Source organism: Ceratotherium simum, chromosome 10, assembly GCF_057802395.1.
Source record: "Ceratotherium simum simum isolate JZ-2026a chromosome 10, ASM5780239v1, whole genome shotgun sequence".
NCBI classification, from domain to species: domain Eukaryota; kingdom Metazoa; phylum Chordata; class Mammalia; order Perissodactyla; family Rhinocerotidae; genus Ceratotherium; species Ceratotherium simum.
The window spans coordinates 73,803,227-73,823,145 of record NC_141909.1 but is presented as its reverse complement, the minus strand read 5'-3'; the positions used below and the strand labels follow the sequence as shown (position 1 = coordinate 73,823,145).

The 19,919-nt window shown below is 37.5% G+C and overlaps 1 protein-coding gene across 1 annotated transcript in view; it reads right to left on the bottom strand.

Annotated features, from left to right (window-relative positions):
• Nucleotides 1-6,343: 6,343 nt before the first annotated feature.
• The window catches only part of KATNAL1 (katanin catalytic subunit A1 like 1), a 67,849-nt gene continuing 54,273 nt past the window's right edge, over nt 6,344-19,919 (bottom strand). The window contains exons 9-10 of the mRNA XM_014791253.2: nt 10,870-10,996; nt 6,344-9,556 (exon numbers count right to left, since the gene is read on the bottom strand). Coding sequence (XP_014646739.1) covers nt 9,358-9,556; nt 10,870-10,996 — 326 coding nt within the window. The 3' untranslated portion in view covers nt 6,344-9,357. The remainder of the gene's footprint in view (nt 9,557-10,869; nt 10,997-19,919) is intronic.

The window sequence follows — 19,919 nt, the reverse complement described above, 5'->3', positions numbered from 1 at the left end:
TTCCAATATGGACACCAAACCCAGCGCCAAGTACACTGGGGCTGCTCTCCCGATAAGTGATGGAGACCATACGTACCCAGTGACTCTGGAGCTGTCATCCAATGAGCAGAGCACTGTCAGGAATCTTATTAATAAAAATAACTTACAGAGCTCTACGTCACTTAAGTTGGTGGTCTAAATATAATTCATAAAAACTTTTAGAATGACAGGTTCATTTCACAAAGCCTGCCCTGAAAGACAAGTAGGTGTATATTTACACTCTGATACAGCAAATGGCAGCAATATTCCCAAATTCATTTTAATACCATAACACAAGAGCCACTATTTTTTTTCCTATCATTATACACATAAATACTGTAACAGAATATTTCACAGTAATAAGCCTAAAAGTCTCCTGGTAAAAAAGCACTACAGCAAAGGGAAGGTAAAAGAGTGATTAATAACCTCAGAAAAATGAGTGAATGTAACATATTTATTTCAAGAATTGAGTACTTTTGCATTTAACATTGTTAAAAGTAATCTTGGAATATGGCAGAGGAATAGGTTCTAGAACTAACCTGACCTATGTTCCATTCCTTCTTCCACTTCTTAGGAGCCAAATGACTAGAGTAAGTCACTCTATAAACCTCAGTTCCCTCTTCTGCAAAAAGAGAATAGTAGTAAACACATTTTAGAGCTAATGTATGAATTTAATAAAACCATAAAAGTAAAGTATCTAGCACATAGTAAACAAAGTAAAAATGTTAGCTCCAATCTTATGGTGTCAACTTATCTTAACATTTCTTATTCTTAACTATGATCAACTTGGGTGAATACTCTATATCAGTATCGTGCTTCAGAGGCCTAAAGGTCCTTAATAAATGTTCAGCTGGCTGGCTTGCTTTCTTTACACCTTATCTGCAGCATTCTTCAAGATCAGAAATAGATAAAAGTCCTATTTCCCAGTTCAGAATGTGATCTTGAACACATATCTGAAAATCTCCCTGGGTTCATTCTTTCACCTGTAAGACGAGGGAACTGGACCAAGTCATTTGCTCCCTATTTCAGGTCTCAATGCCCTAGGCTGCTGCCGAGCCTCTCAAAACTTATAGGAAAGAAGGCCTTAGAAAAATTAAAATTAGGGAAGACTTGGCCATAAAACTTTTGTGATTGGAAAGAGGACAGGAAGTAGCCACTGAACACATGTGCTCCTCCCCCTTGAGTCCCTTTCCCACCTGTTCTGGGGTAGCAGGAGCAATGGCTAGAAGGACTGGAGGAACCCCAGGTGAATCTCCATGTCTGTCTGGGCCAGGTGCAGCTGACTGTGGTAATATCCAGTCAGGGAGGGAGGAAGGCACGTTGCACAAGTCTCCAGAATCTGAGCATGAGTTGATGGAATCAGCCGGGGAAGACTTGAGCCCACCCTTCCCTTCTGTCTATCCATTTGAAAGGCAGTAGCTGACGCCAGCCAGACACTAGCTTTTATCTTCCCTCACAGTATCCAGCTAAATTCCTGGCTTCTCTGGGCAAACACCCCAACACTCAAGTATGCTCTGCCATATGAGCCAGTCACCATGTCACATCACTGGGCAGTACTGGCCATATGCACTGGAGAAAGTAGAAAGGACTGAAAGAGTGGGAAGGCTCTAGCCATAAATGTTTCCTTACCTAACTCTTTTGTCCCACTTACATAACTCTTTTCCTTTATACCCTTTAGTATATCAAACCCTCATTAACAGTCACAGCAAGAAAACAGGGTGGGACCATGGAATTAAACTGTTGCTAGGTGCCTTCCAGCTATAAATATTATACAACTACATGACAACACAATCATGCATAAATTATCTACTTCACACTTGGTCTACCTGGAACACTTCTGGCAACCAAAAGTAAAGCTAAAAAGGCCACAGATAGCCTAGAGGAAGGACACAAAGCACTAAAGCTCAAAGAGTAGACCCCTCTACCACTCCTCATTTACACATCTTCTAACCAGCCTAACAACTGCTTCACTAGGTTCACTGAAGACTGGGGTAGGAAATTGAAAGAGCAATATGCTGACAGCCTGATAAGAGATGAGTAAAAAGGCTAGAAAAGCAAACACCAACACTCATATAGGGACGAGCAGAAAAGCTCTGCTACCCGACCACCAGCTGCTGAGGGCAGCATATCATAAGGATAACTCTGAATCACAAAAAGGTTAAGTTCAAATTCTCTATTTTACAAAGTCAGACAACAATATGATACATTTTAGCAAGGTTTCAATGAAGAACAATTAAAAAACAGATAAGCAGATGAAAAGATGCTCAACATCATGTCATTAGAGAACTGGAAATTAAAACAGCAGTGAGATACCACTACACATCTACTAGAATGGCAAAATCAGAACACTGACAACACGAAATGCTGGTGAGGATGTGCAGCAGCAGGAACTCTCACTCATTCCTGGTGAGAACGCAAAATGGTACAGTCACTTTGGAAGACAGTTTGGCAGTTTCTTACAAAATTAAACATACTCCTACCATACAATGCACCCATCGCACTCCTAAGTATTTACTCAAGTGAGTTGAAAACTCATGTCCACACAAAAACCTGTACATGAATGTTTACAGAAAGTTTTATTCATAATTGCCAAAACTTGGAAGCAACCCAGATGTCCTTCAATAGGCGAATGAATAAACAAACAGGCACATCTATGTAATGGAACATTGTTCCATGATAAAAAGAAATGAACCATTAAGCCACAAAAAAGACATGAGGAACCTTAAATACATCTTGCTAAGTGAAAGAAGCCAATTCTAAAAAGACTACATACCGTATATTCCAATATGTGACATCCTGGAAAAGGCAAACTACAGAGACAGTAAAATGATCAGTGGTTTCCAGGGGTTGGAGGAGGAGGAAAGATGAATAGGCAGGGCAGGGAGGATTTTTAGCACGGGGAAACTATTCTGTATGATACTGTAATGGTGGATATATGACATTATGCTTTTGTCAAAACCCATTGAATAGTACAACACAGAGTGAACCTTAATGTAAACTATGAATTTTAGTAATAATAATGTATCAACATGGAGTCAATTATAACAACTGTACCACACAACAACAAGATATTAATAAAAGGGGAAATGGGGGGAGCGGGGGGAAGTATATGAGAACTCTCCTCCCTGTTTAATTTTTCTGTAAACCTAAAACTGCTCAAAAAAATAAAGTCTATGAATTAAAAAATTAGTTTTGGAGCATTCATAAAATAAGACATAGTCATCTGGAAATTTCACCATATGGAACATCCATTTTGTAATGGCACCACACAAATAAGTATATTTATTAAACCACTTAGAATTAATTGAAAAGCCACTCCTATCTTACCTGCATCAACCTTGAAATTATTAGTGAAATGCACGGCAAACACAAAATGTCAGGTTTACATGTGACTTTATAAGAACTAAAACTCTGGAAAAAGTCATTCCTTACTAGTGAGGGATTTGCTACTCCCACTGGTGACAATAAGTGGACCAGTGACTAGAGATCAAATATGAACCACAAAGAAAACACCGATCAGCAACACTCCAGGAATTTATTAGCAAATTACAACCTATGTACAAACACAACTAAGTCACGAGACTGGCAAAGTAGCAGCACAAAATGTAAGCAAAAGCACGTTTAATAGATCCAATTTAGAAACGTCTTTTTCTTTAAATTAGGTTCAAAATACTGGGAGACAAACACTGCAACAAAAATCTTAACAACACACTTACAAACCATCGTAACATGTAGTGATCCTGCTGGACACTGTGTCCACACACTGTCAACTGAAGGCGACTCCCTGCTGCTGCACCATGTGAGCAGACACGTGTCCATTTGTGCCTGTTGTCATCAAGTATTAAGGTTCTTAGAGTATGGACACAAGAACTGTTAGGTTCCAAGACTTTTCATGTTGTCACATTAGCTTGTCTTGATGAAGCTACGAGAAAACAGGAGGATGTGTGTTGTGTTTGAAACTGCTCCTTGAAATGAAATACATCCAAAAAATGCAGCTAGCCATAAAAAAGAGGGAAGAATTCAGACGTTTCACAGAGGCTTAACTTGGAATATGGCTTTGCCAGAGGAAGAAAGACAAATGTTTTAAATTAAAATTTCAGGGTTAAAAAAAAAAAAGCTAATGGAAGGAGGGCAAGGAGAAGGAAGTGCTTAAACAAAAAAAAAATCTGCATAGATGATGAACTGAATTTAAACATGGTTTCAATTCATTCCCACCTAAAACTAAGCCCAGTTAACTGAGGTAGACTCTGGAAATAACACGTGCAAAGATTCAGGTTTTCCAAAGGGCAATATTTAGTCATTTCAGAGATTGTAAAACAAAAGTGCATTATATAGTTTTGAACATAAAATCAAATGGAAGCCCTTTTATAGGAGGAAATTCTCTATATTAATTCCCTATTTATTGTGCCAAATTTCCAAATGTTCAAAAATCTATACACTCCTGGTGACAAAGCAGTATCCAGGTTATTTATATACACATAAAAAATATGGTCAATCAAGACATGAGAAAGGTAAAATAAGAAGAATAAATTTTATCATTACAGTCTTATGCCACATAACGACGTTCTGGTCAATGATGGACCACATATACGATGGTGGTCCCATAAGATTAGTACCACAAAGCCTAGGTGTATAGTAGACTATACCATCTAGGTTTGTGTAAGTACACTCTATGACGTTCGCACAAGGACAAACTTGTCTAACAATGCATTTCTCAGAACTTAAACCCTGTCTTAAGTGATGCATGACTGTTCCTTAATATTTTTCCTGTTTTTATTAACAAGCCACCAAGAAATTTAGAAATATCCCTAAAGCCAAAGGTTGTCCAGAGCCAAAAAATCCAATAAAAATTCAAAGAATTACTGGGGGCCAGCATGATGGCATAGTGGCTGGATTCGTGTGCTCCGCTTCAGCAGCCCAGAGTTTGCGGGTTCGGATCCCGGGCTCGGACCCGTGCACCGCTTATCGAGCCATGCTGTGGCAGGCATCCCACATATAAGATAGAGGAAGATGGGCACATGTTAGCTCAGGGCCAATCTTCCTCAGCAAAAAGGGGGAGGACTGGCAACAGATGTTAGCTCAGGGCTAATCTTCCTCCCCCAAAAAAAAAAAAAAAACAAATTCAAAGAATTATTGTTAATTTGTGAATGTTTAAAAACACAGCTATTATCTTAGGGATTTTATTTTTAAAATACTCATATAGTTTCCACATTAATAAACAATATTAAAAGCAAATGTCCTTAAAATATTAAATAAATAAATATGAAAAGCCTAACTTAAAAGTATAAATAAGTAAACATAGTATTATAACAGAGTTTTTAGTTTTTCCCACAAAATAATTAGTGGAGATGAGAATAAAACATTTGGGGTTTAAATATTTTTATCCCCTTAACATGTCCTCCAACTATAATTCCTATTCTTCTCTATTGTGACAGATTCTTAGATTCACATAAATATTCTGTACATCACAAATTAAGTGGTATGTAAAAAATATTATACAATCAAAACAGTTAAGGAACAATAGATACAAAAAAAGGTTAAAAGAGTAATTACTTTTGTTTTCTGATACAAGTTAAGGTGGCCCTTTCTTGGAAAAGGCCAGCAAATATCCTTAACATTTTATGCCTGTCATACAGGATATATCCTAAGGTGAGTTATCATTAATAGGAAGCATGGGAATCTACTATTAAGAAAAAAAGACTCACTATCAAGACAATACTGAAGGAGCCAAAGCCCACATACCATGAGCCCTTCTCCTTATCTCAGGTTCGGGGATGCAGGGGGGAGGGTGAAACAATGCAGTCAACTGGTTACTGTTTTATGATTCTCAGCATGGATTCAACAGTGTATACAGAAACATCCAAGGAAGGAATTCAAACAAACTCAAGCCGTTCAAAACCTGAAGAGTATCAATAAATTCATGTTCAATAGAGTCAGGCTACAAAGTGAAAGAGTGACAATCTCAGTAGCTCAAAGTAAAAACAGCAATCTCAGGAGCTCAAAGGAAGCCCCTAGTTACGCAGCTAGACCACAACATGTTTCCTCTTCCAAGCTGTCTGGGCATTTTTAGAGGCAGAGGTCCGAGCCCAAAGTGTGTTTTGGTCATTGCGGAATACCTACGCTGCTACTGACTAGAAGATAAAGCCTGTGATGCCATCGTCTATTTTCTACTTGGACTACTAGAAGGTTTCAGCCTACGTTAAAGAGCCATATGTCTGGAACATTTCATCAATATTAATTTCCTTTAAAAAATAAAGGAATTATGAGAGCAAAACATTTATAATAAACATGTAATATGTTTACATGTTTACCATAATTACATGTGTACATGTTTACAATAAAGATGTAGCTGAGAAATGACAGAAATGCTTCATGAAAATAGTCAGATCTATAACAGTTATATTGTTCAAACAAATAGGTACGAGTTCTAATTTTAATCACTTTTTTTTTTAAAGATTTTATTTATTTATTTTCCCCCCAAAGCCCCAGTAGATAATTATATGTCATAGCTGCACATCCTTCTAGTTGCTGTATGTGGGACGCGGCCTCAGCATGGCCAGAGAAGCAGTGCGTCGGTGCGCGCCCAGGATCCGAACCCGGGCCGCCAGCAGCGGAGCGTGCGCACTTAACCGCTAAGCCACGGGGCCGGCCCATCCAGTTCTAATTTTAAAACAGATTTAAAGACAGAAAAAGAGAGAAACTTTTACGTACCATCTTCCCAAAGCACACACAGATACTGTGCCTCTCCATTTATGATCTGAACTCGCTGCATCAGTTGGAGCCAGAAGCTACACAGTGTAATTACACAGAGTTCCCAGTCACAACCGCACTGCCTGATCCAACTCTGTAAGCCACAGAGCTCCCACCCGAGGGTGGTGTACACACTAAGCAATCAACGCAAGCCTGCTGAATGAAGGAACTATCTGATCAAATATCTGCAAGACAGAATTGTACAAAACTTAGTCCTAACACCATTGTGCTGCAGAACCCAAAATACTCATGTTTTCAGATGAATTAAAGGAACCAAAATCTTTCTAATTTGATAATGCAACAAAGAAAAAGTAAAACAAAGCAAAACACAACAATTCTCTCATTCTGGGTAAGGCAACACACTATCTTGCAATAAAGACAATGTACATACAATGTACAGTAAAGGTTGGATAGAACACCAGAGGGACCTCCTCAAGATCCTTTAAGGAGTTTAAGATATACAAGGCATTCACCATCCACTGACAGAGCCAAATGAGAAAAAAGGGAAATAAAACAGCACACTTAACGTAGTAAAGATAAGCTTCCAGGAAGCTTGAGTCTCCAAATACTGCTTAACTGATAATTTTTAAAAATCATAATTACCATGTTATGATCCATGAAGAATTCAAGAAAAAAAATAAAACGCATGCCAAGACAAATAATGCAAAACCTAGAAAAATGGTCTAACTAATCAACTAAAATATACAAACAAGTTTTAGGAATCAAAACACTAACGCTTTAATGATTGCCCCTGGGACTTCAGGAAAAAAATAGATTACTGGATGGCAATGGTTTGCAAGACTATATTAGTGGGATTACTTATTTCTTTACTTAAAAAAGTTCATTAATAAAAGGAAACTTCAATTTCTAAGATGAATTAATTCAATTGAAATAAAATCATGATGCCTTCTGATTTTAACTCTTATAATCTATGCCTCAGAGGAAAAGAGGGTAATTTACAGCATTAGATAAACACTGGAGTTTAAAGGCAGACTTAAGTTATCTGAAAATTACACAGTTTTTAGTGAAAAAAAACTCTCTTAAGCAAGATACTAGGACTTTTTCTTTAAGTATCTAGAAAGTTATATTATTTTTAGTTTTAAACCAGTAGGTGCTGTCCAAAATTGAGAATTCAGGATACCATCAATACAAATTTTAAAAAGCTTGACCATTAAAGCACAGGTTGCCCAATCAAAATAGGATAAATGTAATTTTAAAAAACTAACACCAGGATACAGTCATGTGTCACTTAACAACAGGGATACATTCTGAGAAATGTGTCGTTAGGCAATTTCGTAGTTCAAACATCATAGAGTCTGCTTACACAAACCTAGACGTATATAGTCTACTACACACCTAGGCTATATGGTACTAATCTTAGGGACCACCATTGGCCTGCAGTGACTGAAACGCTGTTATGCAGCGCATGACTGTACTCTACTTGTGATTAGATATACGCCATCTACTTTTTCTGGCCTCTTTCTATTGTGTAATTCTTGCTGAACTGAGTGAGTATGTCAGATTTCTATCCTAATCTCACTGTGTGTACAAGTTCTCAACCTAGGCAAGGAATAATTTTAATCTTTTCAAATAAACATCGTTCATTATGTACGATGTTATTTTGTTAAACAAGCTGTCTGGAAAACTATAAAGATTTTGTTTTGTTTCCTTTGCATCAGCCACAAGAGACTGGACTTGTTTAGAATACCAAAGTATTTACTCAGAATACGAAAGTCAAATTCAGCAAAAATCAAACAATGTTGGAGCTGAGACAAAAAAAGGGTTTATCTGTTTGAACACAGTGAAAGAAAAGTGAAAACAAACTTAGAAGTCTAGAATGAGGAAGTGCATCTTCTGCAATCACAATATGCTTCCCACCCTTCCGATATGAAATATAAAAAGTGCCGGCAAAAAATACTAAAGACCAGAGAAACGACCTGGCAAAATGATTCAAAAACCACAAAGCATGAGGATATTCCCCCATAAAGCTTAATAAAAGATTAAACAGCTAGTAGAAGAAATGGTGGGGGAAGGGAGGGTAAAAATCTTAACTATATGATAGACTCTAACAGTAATAGTTGAATTCTACAGGTGTAATTAGCAAATTCATTATTTAATCCCAAACTATCATTCTTAACAACAAATAATGAAGTTGACACAAACCCAGTTTTGATGTTAAAAGTCAATGTATAGAGGTCCCTCATGTTCAGAGCAAAGAACAGAAAAAAGCAAAAAACAACAAATGCAAGTGAGAAATAGAGGCCCTTCTAAATCTTCTGTAAACAAGTTTCTACAATAGCACATTGATCACTTTCTTCAGCCTCTGACACACTGGTTTGGGTGTGCAATGCTGATGCATGAGTATGTGGAATACCAGCACAAAGCCAGGTGATGGAAATTATCAGGCTCTCTATGCAAGCTTTTCTTATTTCTCAACTACATTTATATTCTTTGGGGTTTTAGGGTTTTTTTCCTTTAAGTGAAAATCTCTCCAATGATAAGTTCCAAACCTGTTTTTTAAAAAAAATTGCAGGAACGTCTTCACATTTTATAAACAAAAATACCAGAAATGAAAGAGCTGACAGAAATTCAAGCAGATCCAAATTCAACCATCCATTTTTCATACTTCTCCAAGTCTGCAGCAGAGACAGACTTAGCAATTTTCTTAAGAGCCAATTCCAAGTCTCCTTTGGTAACTGGCATCTGAAGTTCCTCTTTAGAAAGTGCACGGATCTCTTCTGGACTTAAGCCATTGATTCGCCGTCTCATTGCCATTAAAGAGGCATCCCTAAAAATATACCAAAATCAGTGAATACTTACTGTTGCAAATATTTTAAACACTTCCAATTGTAACAAAGTTAAGAGAAAACATTCAAAAGATCATTTTATATGTTTTTACAATGCTGCTCAGAATTTTCCACTTCAGAGACATCCTGAAGGTTCAGGAAAGGTTAAAACAGGATGCAAAGGACTTAAACAAAAAATGTACTGTTAATGAATCCTAAAAGTCTAGGTTGGGCTCAGATAGTACTGAATTTTCAGTATACTCAGATAAACTGAACATTTTTCCCCCACTATTGCTCTCAAAGACAGCCAAGAAGTTTAGGAAACTGAGGTAGAATTGTGAAATACTGAATTTCACACTTGAAAATGAATATATGGCTAATGTTAAGATAATTCAAATCTTATACTGGTTTGTCTACAACCTAATTAGAGGAGGTAAAGCCAGGAACCTCTCTCTCTGGAACACGAATATATCTACATATAGGATGTGGAATTCCCAACATGGAGTATTTGGGGGCAACTAAAGAGATAAAATCTGGCTTCTCCAAACCCCATTTTCAGCTCCATTCTGATCACTTGCAAATAATCAGGAAGATTTGGAAAAAGTGGACAATCACCACTCACAAAAAAGCTATTAGGAAGCCAAGCCAACCAAAACTTCAAATTTTTTTACATTTTACTATAGTGATAGGAGAAACTTCTGCGAACTTATTATGTGCCATTAAACTTAGATGCACATAGAAAAAATACTAGAAAAAGTGAAAAAAAAGATGTTATGATTTTAAAGAAAGACTACTGATGTCAATTTAAGTATACTTAGGAAAGTAAGAACTCAAAGAAAAAAATCCTCTTCACTGAGTGATGTGAAATGTCTAAAAATTATGATGGCACTAAATGGAAAGGAAAATTTTAATATGTATCTTTCACAGCTCAAACTGACCAAGTTTGTTCATCTGCATGTGGTAAAATAATGCCAACCAAAACTAAATGATATTATTTTATGTTGATGCATTTAGGCTTCAATTCAGGGCTAAATCAACCTTCAGTTGTAAAGGTCATTATTACCACGTTAGGCACAACCATTTCTTAAAAATCAAAGGATCAGAAAGGTGACTGTATTCTTACATAATTATTCATATAACAATGACCAATGAAGTTATGCAAAAAAAAAAAAAAAACAAGACAAATGGGAAATCATTTCAAGGAAATGGGTAGCTGCTGTCACGTCAAGGGCTAATAACTACACTGACTTGAAGACCAGTCCTCCTGCCAAATCTACAACTAACGTCTAAGGTCACAGATCATTAAAAAAAATACCTGCAAACATTAGTTATATCAGCACCAGAATAGCCCTCAATCTTCTCTGCTATATCTTCCAGTTGGATATCAGGATCCAATTCAACCTCACGAAGATTGATCTTCAGAAGCTCAGTTCTTCCTTTTGCTATTAGAAGATTTTTTGTTATTGTTAGATGTTTTACTTTACAAATCATTTTGATGAGAAATAACATATTAACATTCAGGAAAAGAAAGAGAGACTAATGCAAAGAAAAGTCAATAACTGTGAGTCCACTGGTATTATCAATTCATTGCATGACTCACGGAATCATTTAACTTCCTAAGTACCCTGGATGCAATAGCTAAAAACTGAAACAAAACTCAGAGTTTTCCTTATAGATTGTGAAGATACTTGCTATGAGAACAAAGGGTCTGAGATCTTTTATGAAAAATAAAAACATTAGTATATAAGCACCAGAAATGCTTTTAGTAAAAAAATCTTTAGCCTAATTTTATAAAAGTAGATTGCATGGAATGTAACACCTATGAATTATTTTGCTCACCTTTTAGTATGATACAGGAAAACATTTCCATAACTCAGTTGTTTAAAAAAAATTCAGTTTTGGGGCCGGCCCAGTGGCACAAGCGGTTAAGTGCATGCGCTCCGCTGCAGCGGCCTGGGGTTCCCCAGTTCAGATCCCGGGCGCGCACCGATGCACCGCTTGGCAAGCCATGCTGTGGCGGCATTCTATATAAAGTGGAGGAAGATGGGCACAGACGTTAGCCCAGGGCCAGTCTTCCTCACCAAAAAAAGAAGAGGATTCGCAGATGTTAGCACAGGGCTGATCGTCCTCACAAAAAAAAAAAAAAAAATTCAGTTTTCTTCTTCTAGAAATTAACAATTGGCACAGAACACTTTTTAATGTATTTTTCACTTGGAGAGCCAGTCTACAGATATTTGTTGTTCCAGTATGATTGAAATGTATATTGAGTAAGCACAAACAAACTACAGAATTTTTTAAATAAACAATCATACTTGCTGTTTCACTATCAGTTTTACTGGTAAATCTGCTTAATACAGCATACTAAGATAATGCGAAATTAGTATGGATCTGGTTCTCTACTATCTCCTGACACACAAATGAAACATAATTTTCCCCAACTTTTATTTTGAAAAATTTTAGAACTACAGGTGGAAAAAAAATCAATGAACACCCATTTACCTTTCATCTAAATTCACCAATTGTCAACATTTTGCCATTACCACTCTCTTCTCCTCTCCTTTCCTCCCCCCTCTTTTTTGAATTGAGAGCTAGCTGTGGGCATCACAACACTTCACCTTAAATTCTTCAGCATGTCTCCTAAGAACGAAGGTATCCATACAATTATCACACTTATCAGGAAATTTAACACTGGGACATTAGTATCATCTACTACACAATCCAGATTAAAATGTCCCCATTTGTCCCAGGTCTTTATAACTTTCTTAAAAACCATCACATGATACATTTAGTTATCAAATCTCTTTAGTCTTATTTAATCTAAAACAGTTCCCCAGTGTTTATTTTTTGTTTGTTTTGTCTTTCGTGACATTGACAATTCTCCCCCAAATGATCTTATAGAGTCAAGTCATTCCAATAAAGATCCCAACAGGTCCGCTGTGGAACCTAATAGGGAGATACTAAGATGTTTATGAAAATGGAAAGAACCAAGAACAACCAAGACACTCTGGAAGAACAACAGCAAGGTGGGAGGAACTGCTCTATCAGATTTCAGGACGTATTATAAAGCAGTAGGATTCAAATCAGTGTAATACTCTTGCAAAGACAGACAAATAGATCTCTGATACAGAATAGGGAGCCCAGAAGCAGATCAGAGCATATACTATGGACAGCTGATATAGGGGGGAAAGGAGTGTTTTTTCAATAAATGATGCCAGAACAACTGACCATCCACAGGGGAAAAAAAGAAATTGCATCCCATCTCATACCATACATAACAATCAGTGCCAGATATATGACTGATCTAAATGTAAGATGCAAAATTATGAGCATTTTAGAAGATAAAACAGGAAAATATCTTAATGACCTCAGAGTAAGTATTCTTAAAATATATATTCAAAAAATCAACTACAAAGGAAAAGATTGATAAACTGACCACATTAAAATCAGGAACTCCTATTCATCAAAAGAGACTGTAAATACAGTGAAAACACACAAGCTACAGAGTTTGAAAAGCTATCGACAACATATATAAGTAATGAAGGATGTATATCCAGAATATTTAAAGAACTCCTACAAATCAATAAGAAAAAGTCAGGACAATTAATAGAAAACTGGGCAAAAGACTTGAAAAGATATATCACAAAATCCAAATGGCCAATAAATAAAGGAAAAGATGTTCAAATTCTTTAATAATAAAGAAAATACAAATTAAACCACAGTGAGATAGTGCTGCAAACCAAGAGACTGGTATAAATTAAAAGTATGACAATACCAGGTGTTGGAAAAATGTGAAGCAATAGGAACGCTCATACACTGCTGGTAAGAATGTAAATTGGAACAACCACTTTGGAAGACAATTGGATTTATTTACTGATGTTTCAGCTATGCAACATGACCTAGCAATTCACTCCTAGGATGGAATGTTCCATCCAGACCCAAAGAGACTTAGGCATTTGCACCATTACACACGTATAGGAATGGTCATAGCAGCATTGTTCATAATAGCCTAAAACTGGAAATAATCAAAATATCCATCAAATAATATGAAATATAGTTGTGGTATAATCACATAATGTATGTTATGGGCTGAATTGTGTCCCACTCCCAAATTCTTATGTTGAAGTCCTAATATCTCAAAATGTGGCTGTATTTGGAGATAGGGCCTTTAAAGATGGTAATTAAGGTAAAATGAGGTCATATGGGTGGGCTCTAATCCAATATGACTGGTGTCTTTATAAGAAGGGGAGATTAGGACACAGCCACACAGGGGAAGACCACATAAAGACACTGGAAGACAACGGCCATCTACAAGCCAAGGAAAGAGGCCCCAGAATGAAACCAATCCTGCTGACACCTTGATCTTGGACTTCTAGCCTCCAGAACTGAGAGAAAATAAATTTCTGTTATGTAAGCCACCGAGTCTGTGGTACTTGGTTATGGCAGCCCCAGTAAACGAATACAATGGAATACCACACAGCAAAAAAAAAGGAATTGCATCTACATGTCACAACATGGGTGAATTTTAAAAATATACTGAGCAAAAGAAGCAAGATACAAATGAACAAAATTAGTGTGATTTCATTTATGTAAAATTTAAAAGGAGGTAAAACTATTTGGGGATACATTATTAAGTAACAAAATCATAAGGAAAAACAATAAATTATTTCCATAAAAGGAATAACAGTCATTACCACCAGGGGGCAGGAAGGGAGCTGTGCTAGGGAAGGAACATACCAGGGAGCTTCTGAGGTCTGATAACGCTCCATTTCTTGTCCTAGAAGGTGGTTATATGGTTGTTTGCTTTGCCAATCACCAGATACATTGAACATTTTAATACATGTTTCTGAATCTGAGTTATATTTCACATACACATACACACACACCCCGCCCTGAAGTAAGACAAAGCAAAGCAACACAAAGAGCAGCCACAGTGGAAAGAGAAGCAAGCAGGCATTATCTGGCATTGTCAGAAAAAAAGAAAAGGCATGACTAGAAAACCTTTACCCTCAGAATTCCTTAATCTGGGGAGCTCCCTATCCTTGACCATCCCCAGCCAATAGGCCCGCAGTTCACAGAGGTACACCACAGGTGGTACAGGGCCAAAGAAGTCCTTTCAGGTGGTCAGCAAAAGGGGTGTGGGAAGAAAGAGGGAAGGGGAGGAAGCTCCTAGGTCTGCTGCTACAGAAGGTGGTTGTGCTCCTGATGCCCCAGGAAGAACTCTGAATTTAACATAAGAGCATCGTTTCACAGTGCTCCACACGTAGCAGGTGAATGTTAGTGAAGGAATATCACTTTGTTCTTTTAGTCCCAATGTTAGAATACCACTGTATTTGTAAATCAAATGTTTTACTGTGGCCTGCCCTAAGAACTTAAACACCAAGCTTAACATAATGTATTCTCCCACAGAAAGGAAGTTCCAGACAGCCAACTTAAATGAACTTTGGAGCACAGACTTGTTCGTAAGCGAGGGCTTTGTGGTACTGAAGCTCAGTAGGAAGCATCCTCCTTTTCCCTAGTAACTATGATTTGGGGAAAGTTAACTTTTAATACTGGTTGTATCAGTGATTTCTTAGAATATTCTAAGTAGGATCTGTCAGCTCTATAAAACTAAATTAATGATATTTAATAACCTTGTGAAAGGATTTAACGAGGGGTTAATGTGTTAACAGTATAAAGATCAGTGAATGCCACATAACCAAGTTAATACACATTCTAAATTTAAATTAACATTGTTAGAAGGATCATACACTTCTTCTTGTAACACCAATTCTTCTCAAGTATACTAGGCAGTCCAGCACAGCGCATACAGCATGTGCTCTGGGGTCAGACTGTCAGGGCTCACATCCCTGTTCTGCCACACTGGATAGAATACCTAACCTCACAGTGCCTCAGTTTCCTCATAAGTAAAATAAAGATAAGAACAGCATCTACCTCACAAGACTGTTGTGAGGGTTAAATGAGTTAACACATGTAAAGCCTGGTCCACAGTCAGCAGTCAATAAATGTTCATTGTCCCATCACCACCACCATCATCAGTCAATCAACAAACAGGATTAAAGGGAGACAAAGAAAACCCAGATCCCTTCTACTAAGGAACATCTGGGAGACAGATAATACAGATGAAACACCCAGGGAAGTAAAGTCCACACAACAGAGATAGGCCAGAGCAAAGAAAACTTCATAGAATTGGCATGCTTTAATGTCAACTTTGAAAAATGAATAAAATTTAAATAGAAGGGAAGAGATAGAACAATCTGGGAAATGGGAGCCCCATAAATAATGACACGGAAGTAGGAAGAAGCATGTGTATATCAGAATGAAAAAAAAAGGAAGTGGAAAAGTACAACAGAGTACTAAGAAATGCAAATAGACACAAATAGGATAGATAAGGTGTGAATTTGCAGTAAAAAAAAAGACTCTGACCCTGATGGGATAGGAAATTAGTGTCATTCAGAGTCTAAGACACTTTATGAGGCCTTGGTGGTTTAGGGAGGTTAGGCTAAAAGCAAACTATAACTAAATGAAGGGGCCGGAGAAAGGAGTTCATCAGGCTGACCACGTGGCTGCTGCCACCGTTTAGATGTATCAGGTAAGAAGAGACTTCGTGTGAGGCCAAGCTCCACCTGTGCCCGTTACTTTCCCTTTTGTTGACTACGGTAGATTGTATTCACCAAGACGGCTGCAAGAGTCTCTCTCACCCTACACGTGCTTCGACAATGTGGCCTTGCCCCTCTCCCCCCAGAGCTGGTCTAATTCCCCTCCTCTTGACAATGGGGGGGATTGTAAATGCTACAACCCAGAGTACAGCAGAAATGACACTACATGACCTCCAAGGCTAGTCTACAAACAGCAATGCACCTTCCACCTTTTCCAGTGGAACAACCACATCTGCAGCCCTGACCTACCATGTAAGAAATCTGACTATCCCGAGGCCGCCATGTCTGAGGCGGCCCAGGCCACATGGAATGGACACAGGTAACACGGAGGTGCTCCAGAAAGACAGCCCGAGCTGAGGTCCCAGGCCTCAACCACCAGGCATGTGAGGAGACACTCCAGATGATCCCAGGCTCCAGATGCAGAGTCACCCTCAGCCATTGATTCCTGGCTGTGACCCCAGACATCATGGAACAGACACAAGCCATCCCCACAGTGCCCTATCCAAATTGCTGATCCACAGAATCTGAGCAAAATAAGATTGTTTGGAGTGGTTTATTAGACAGCAAGAGTAACTGATACAGTGACTTTCTTTGCCATCAAGTTCTAATTGCCTCTCAATCTTAAAGACATTTGCATATTTCTTTATGTAAATTACATAATTTACAATATGCCTTTTTGGGTGGTTTTTCTTGTTTTTTTTAATTGATGTTTTAATAGTTTTTAACATTGTGAAATTTTGGGTTGTACATTTTTGTTTGTCCATCACCATATATATGACTCCCTTTACACCTTGTGCCCACCCCCTACCCCATTGCCCCTGGTAACCACAATACAGTTTTCTCTCTCCATGTGTTGGTTTATATCCCACATATGAGTGAGATCATACAGTGTTTGTCTTTCTCTTTCTGGCTTATTTCACTTAACATAATATGCTCCAGGCCCATCCATGTTGTTGCAAATGGGATGATTTTGTCTTTTTTTATGGCTGAGTAGTATTCCATTGTATATATATACAATACACCACATTTTCTTAATCCAATCGTCAGTCGAGGGACACTTAGGTTGCTTCCACTTCTTGGCTATCGTGAATAATGCTGCAATGAACATAGAGGTGCATAAGCCTCTTTGGGTTGTTGATTTCAGGTGCATTGGATAGATTCCCAGTAGTGGGATGGCTGGGTCACAGGGCATCTCTATTTTTAATTCTTTGAGGAATCTCCATATGGTTTTCCATAGACGCTGCACCAGTTTGCATTCCCACCAGCTGTGTATGAGGGTTTCTGTTTCTCCACATCCTCTCCAACACTTGCTGTTTTTTGTCTTGGTGATTATAGCCATTCTAACAGGCATGAGGTGCTATCTTAGTGTTGTTTTGATTTGCATTTCCCTGATGATTAGTGATGTTGAACATCTTTTCATGTGCCTATTGGCCATCTGTATATCTTCTTTGAAGAAGTGTCTGTTCATTTCCTCTGCCCATTTTTTGATTGGGTTGTTTGTTTTTTTGTAGTTCAGTTGTGTGAGTTCTTTATATATTATGGAGATCAACCCCTTGTCAGATGTATGTTTTGCAAATATTTTCTCCCAGCTGGTGGGTTGTCTGTTCATCTTGATTCTGGTTTCATTCGTCTTATAGAAGCTCTTTAATCTGATAAAGTCCCACTTGTTTATTTTTTCTTTAGTTTCCCTAGTCTGGGTAGGCATGTCATCTGAAAACATTCCTTTATGACCAATGTCAAATAGTGTGTTGCCTATATTTTCTTCTATGAGTTTTATAGTTTCAGGTCTCACCTTCAGGTCTTTGATCCATTTTGAGTTAATTTTTGTGAATGGCGATAGCAGATGGTCCACTTTCATTCTTTTGCATGTGGCTGTTCAGTTTTCCCAACACCATTTATTGAAGAGACTTTCCTTTCTCCATTGTATGTTCTTAGCACCTTTGTCGAAAATTAGCTGTCTGTATATGTGTGGTTTTATTTCTGGGCTTTCAATTCTGTTCCATTGATCTGTGTGTCTGTTTTTGTACCAGTACCATGCTGTTTTGATTACTATTGCTTTGTAGTATGTTTTGAAGTGAGGGATTGTGATGCCTCCTCCTTTGTTCTTTTTTCTTAGGATTGCTTTAGCTATTCGGGGTCTTTTGTTGCCCCATATAAATTTTAGTATTCTTTTTTCTATTTCTGTGAAGAATGTCATTGGGATTCTGATTGGGATTGCACTGAATCTGTAGATTGCTTTAGGTAATATAGACATTTTAACTATGTTTATTCTTCCAATCCACGTGCATGGGGTATCTTTCCATTTCTTTATGTCATCATTGATTTCTTTCAATAATGTCTTGTAGTTCTCATTGTATAGGTCATTCACCTCCTTGGTAAGATTTATTCCCAGGTATTTTATTCTTTTTGATGCAATTGTAAATGGTACTATCTTTTTGAGCTCTCTTTCTGTTAGTTCATTATTAGCATACAGAGACGCAACTGATTTGTAGATTGATTTTGTACCCTGCAACTTTGCTGTAGTTGTTGATTTTTTCTAACAGTTTTGCAATGGATTCTTTAGGGTTTTCTATATATAAAATCATGTCATCTGCAAATAGTGCGAGTTTCACTTCTTCGTTACCTATTCGGATGCCTTTTATTCCTTTTTCTTGCCTAATTGCTCTGGCCAAAACCTCCAGTACTATGTTGAACAGGAGTGGTGAGAGTGGGCAGCCCTGCCTTGTTCCTGTTCTCAGAAGAACAGCTTTCAGTCTTTCCCCGCTGAGTATGATGTTGGCTGTGGGTTTGTCATAAACAGCCTTTATTATGTTGAGGTACTTTCCTTCTATTCCCATTTTGTTGAGAGTTTTTATCATAAATGGATGTTGTATCTTGTCAAATGCCTTCTCTGCATCTATTGAGATAACCATGTGGTTTTTATTCTTTGTTTTGTTGATGTGATGTATCACGTTGATTGATTTGCGGATGTTGAACCATCCCTGCGTCCCTGGTATAAATCCCACTTCATCATGGTGTATGATCTTTTTAATGTATTGCTGTATTCGGTTTGCCAATATTTTGTTGAGGATTTTTGCATCTATGTTCATCAGCAATATTGGCCTGTAATTTTCTTTCTTTGTATTGTCTTTGTCTGGTTTGGTATCAGGGTGATGTTGGCCTCGTAGAATGATTTAGGAAGTGTTCCATCTTCCTCTATTTTTTGGAATAGTTTGAGAAGGATGGGTATTAAATCTTCTTTGAATGTTTGGTAAAATTCACTGGAGAAGCCAACTGGTCCTGGACTTTTATTTATTGGGAGGTTTTTGATTACTATTTCAATCTCTTTACTTGTGATTGGTCTATTCAGATTCTCCATTTCTTCTTGGTTCAGTTTTGGGAGGTTGTATGAGTCTAAGAATTTATCCATTTCTTCTAGATTGTCCAATTTGTTGGCATATAATTTCTCATAGTATTCTCTTATAATCCTCTGTATTTCCATGGTATCCGTTGTAATTTCTCCTCTTTCATTTCTAATTTTATTTACTTGAGCCTTTTCTCTTTTTTTCTTAGTAAGCCTGGCTAAGGGTTTGTCGATTTTGTTTATCTTCTCAAAGAACCAACTCTTTGTTTCATTAATCCTTTCTACTGTTTTTTTGGTCTCAATTTCATTTATTTCTGCTCTGATTTTTATTATTTCTCTCCTTCTGCTGACTTTGGGCTTTGTTCT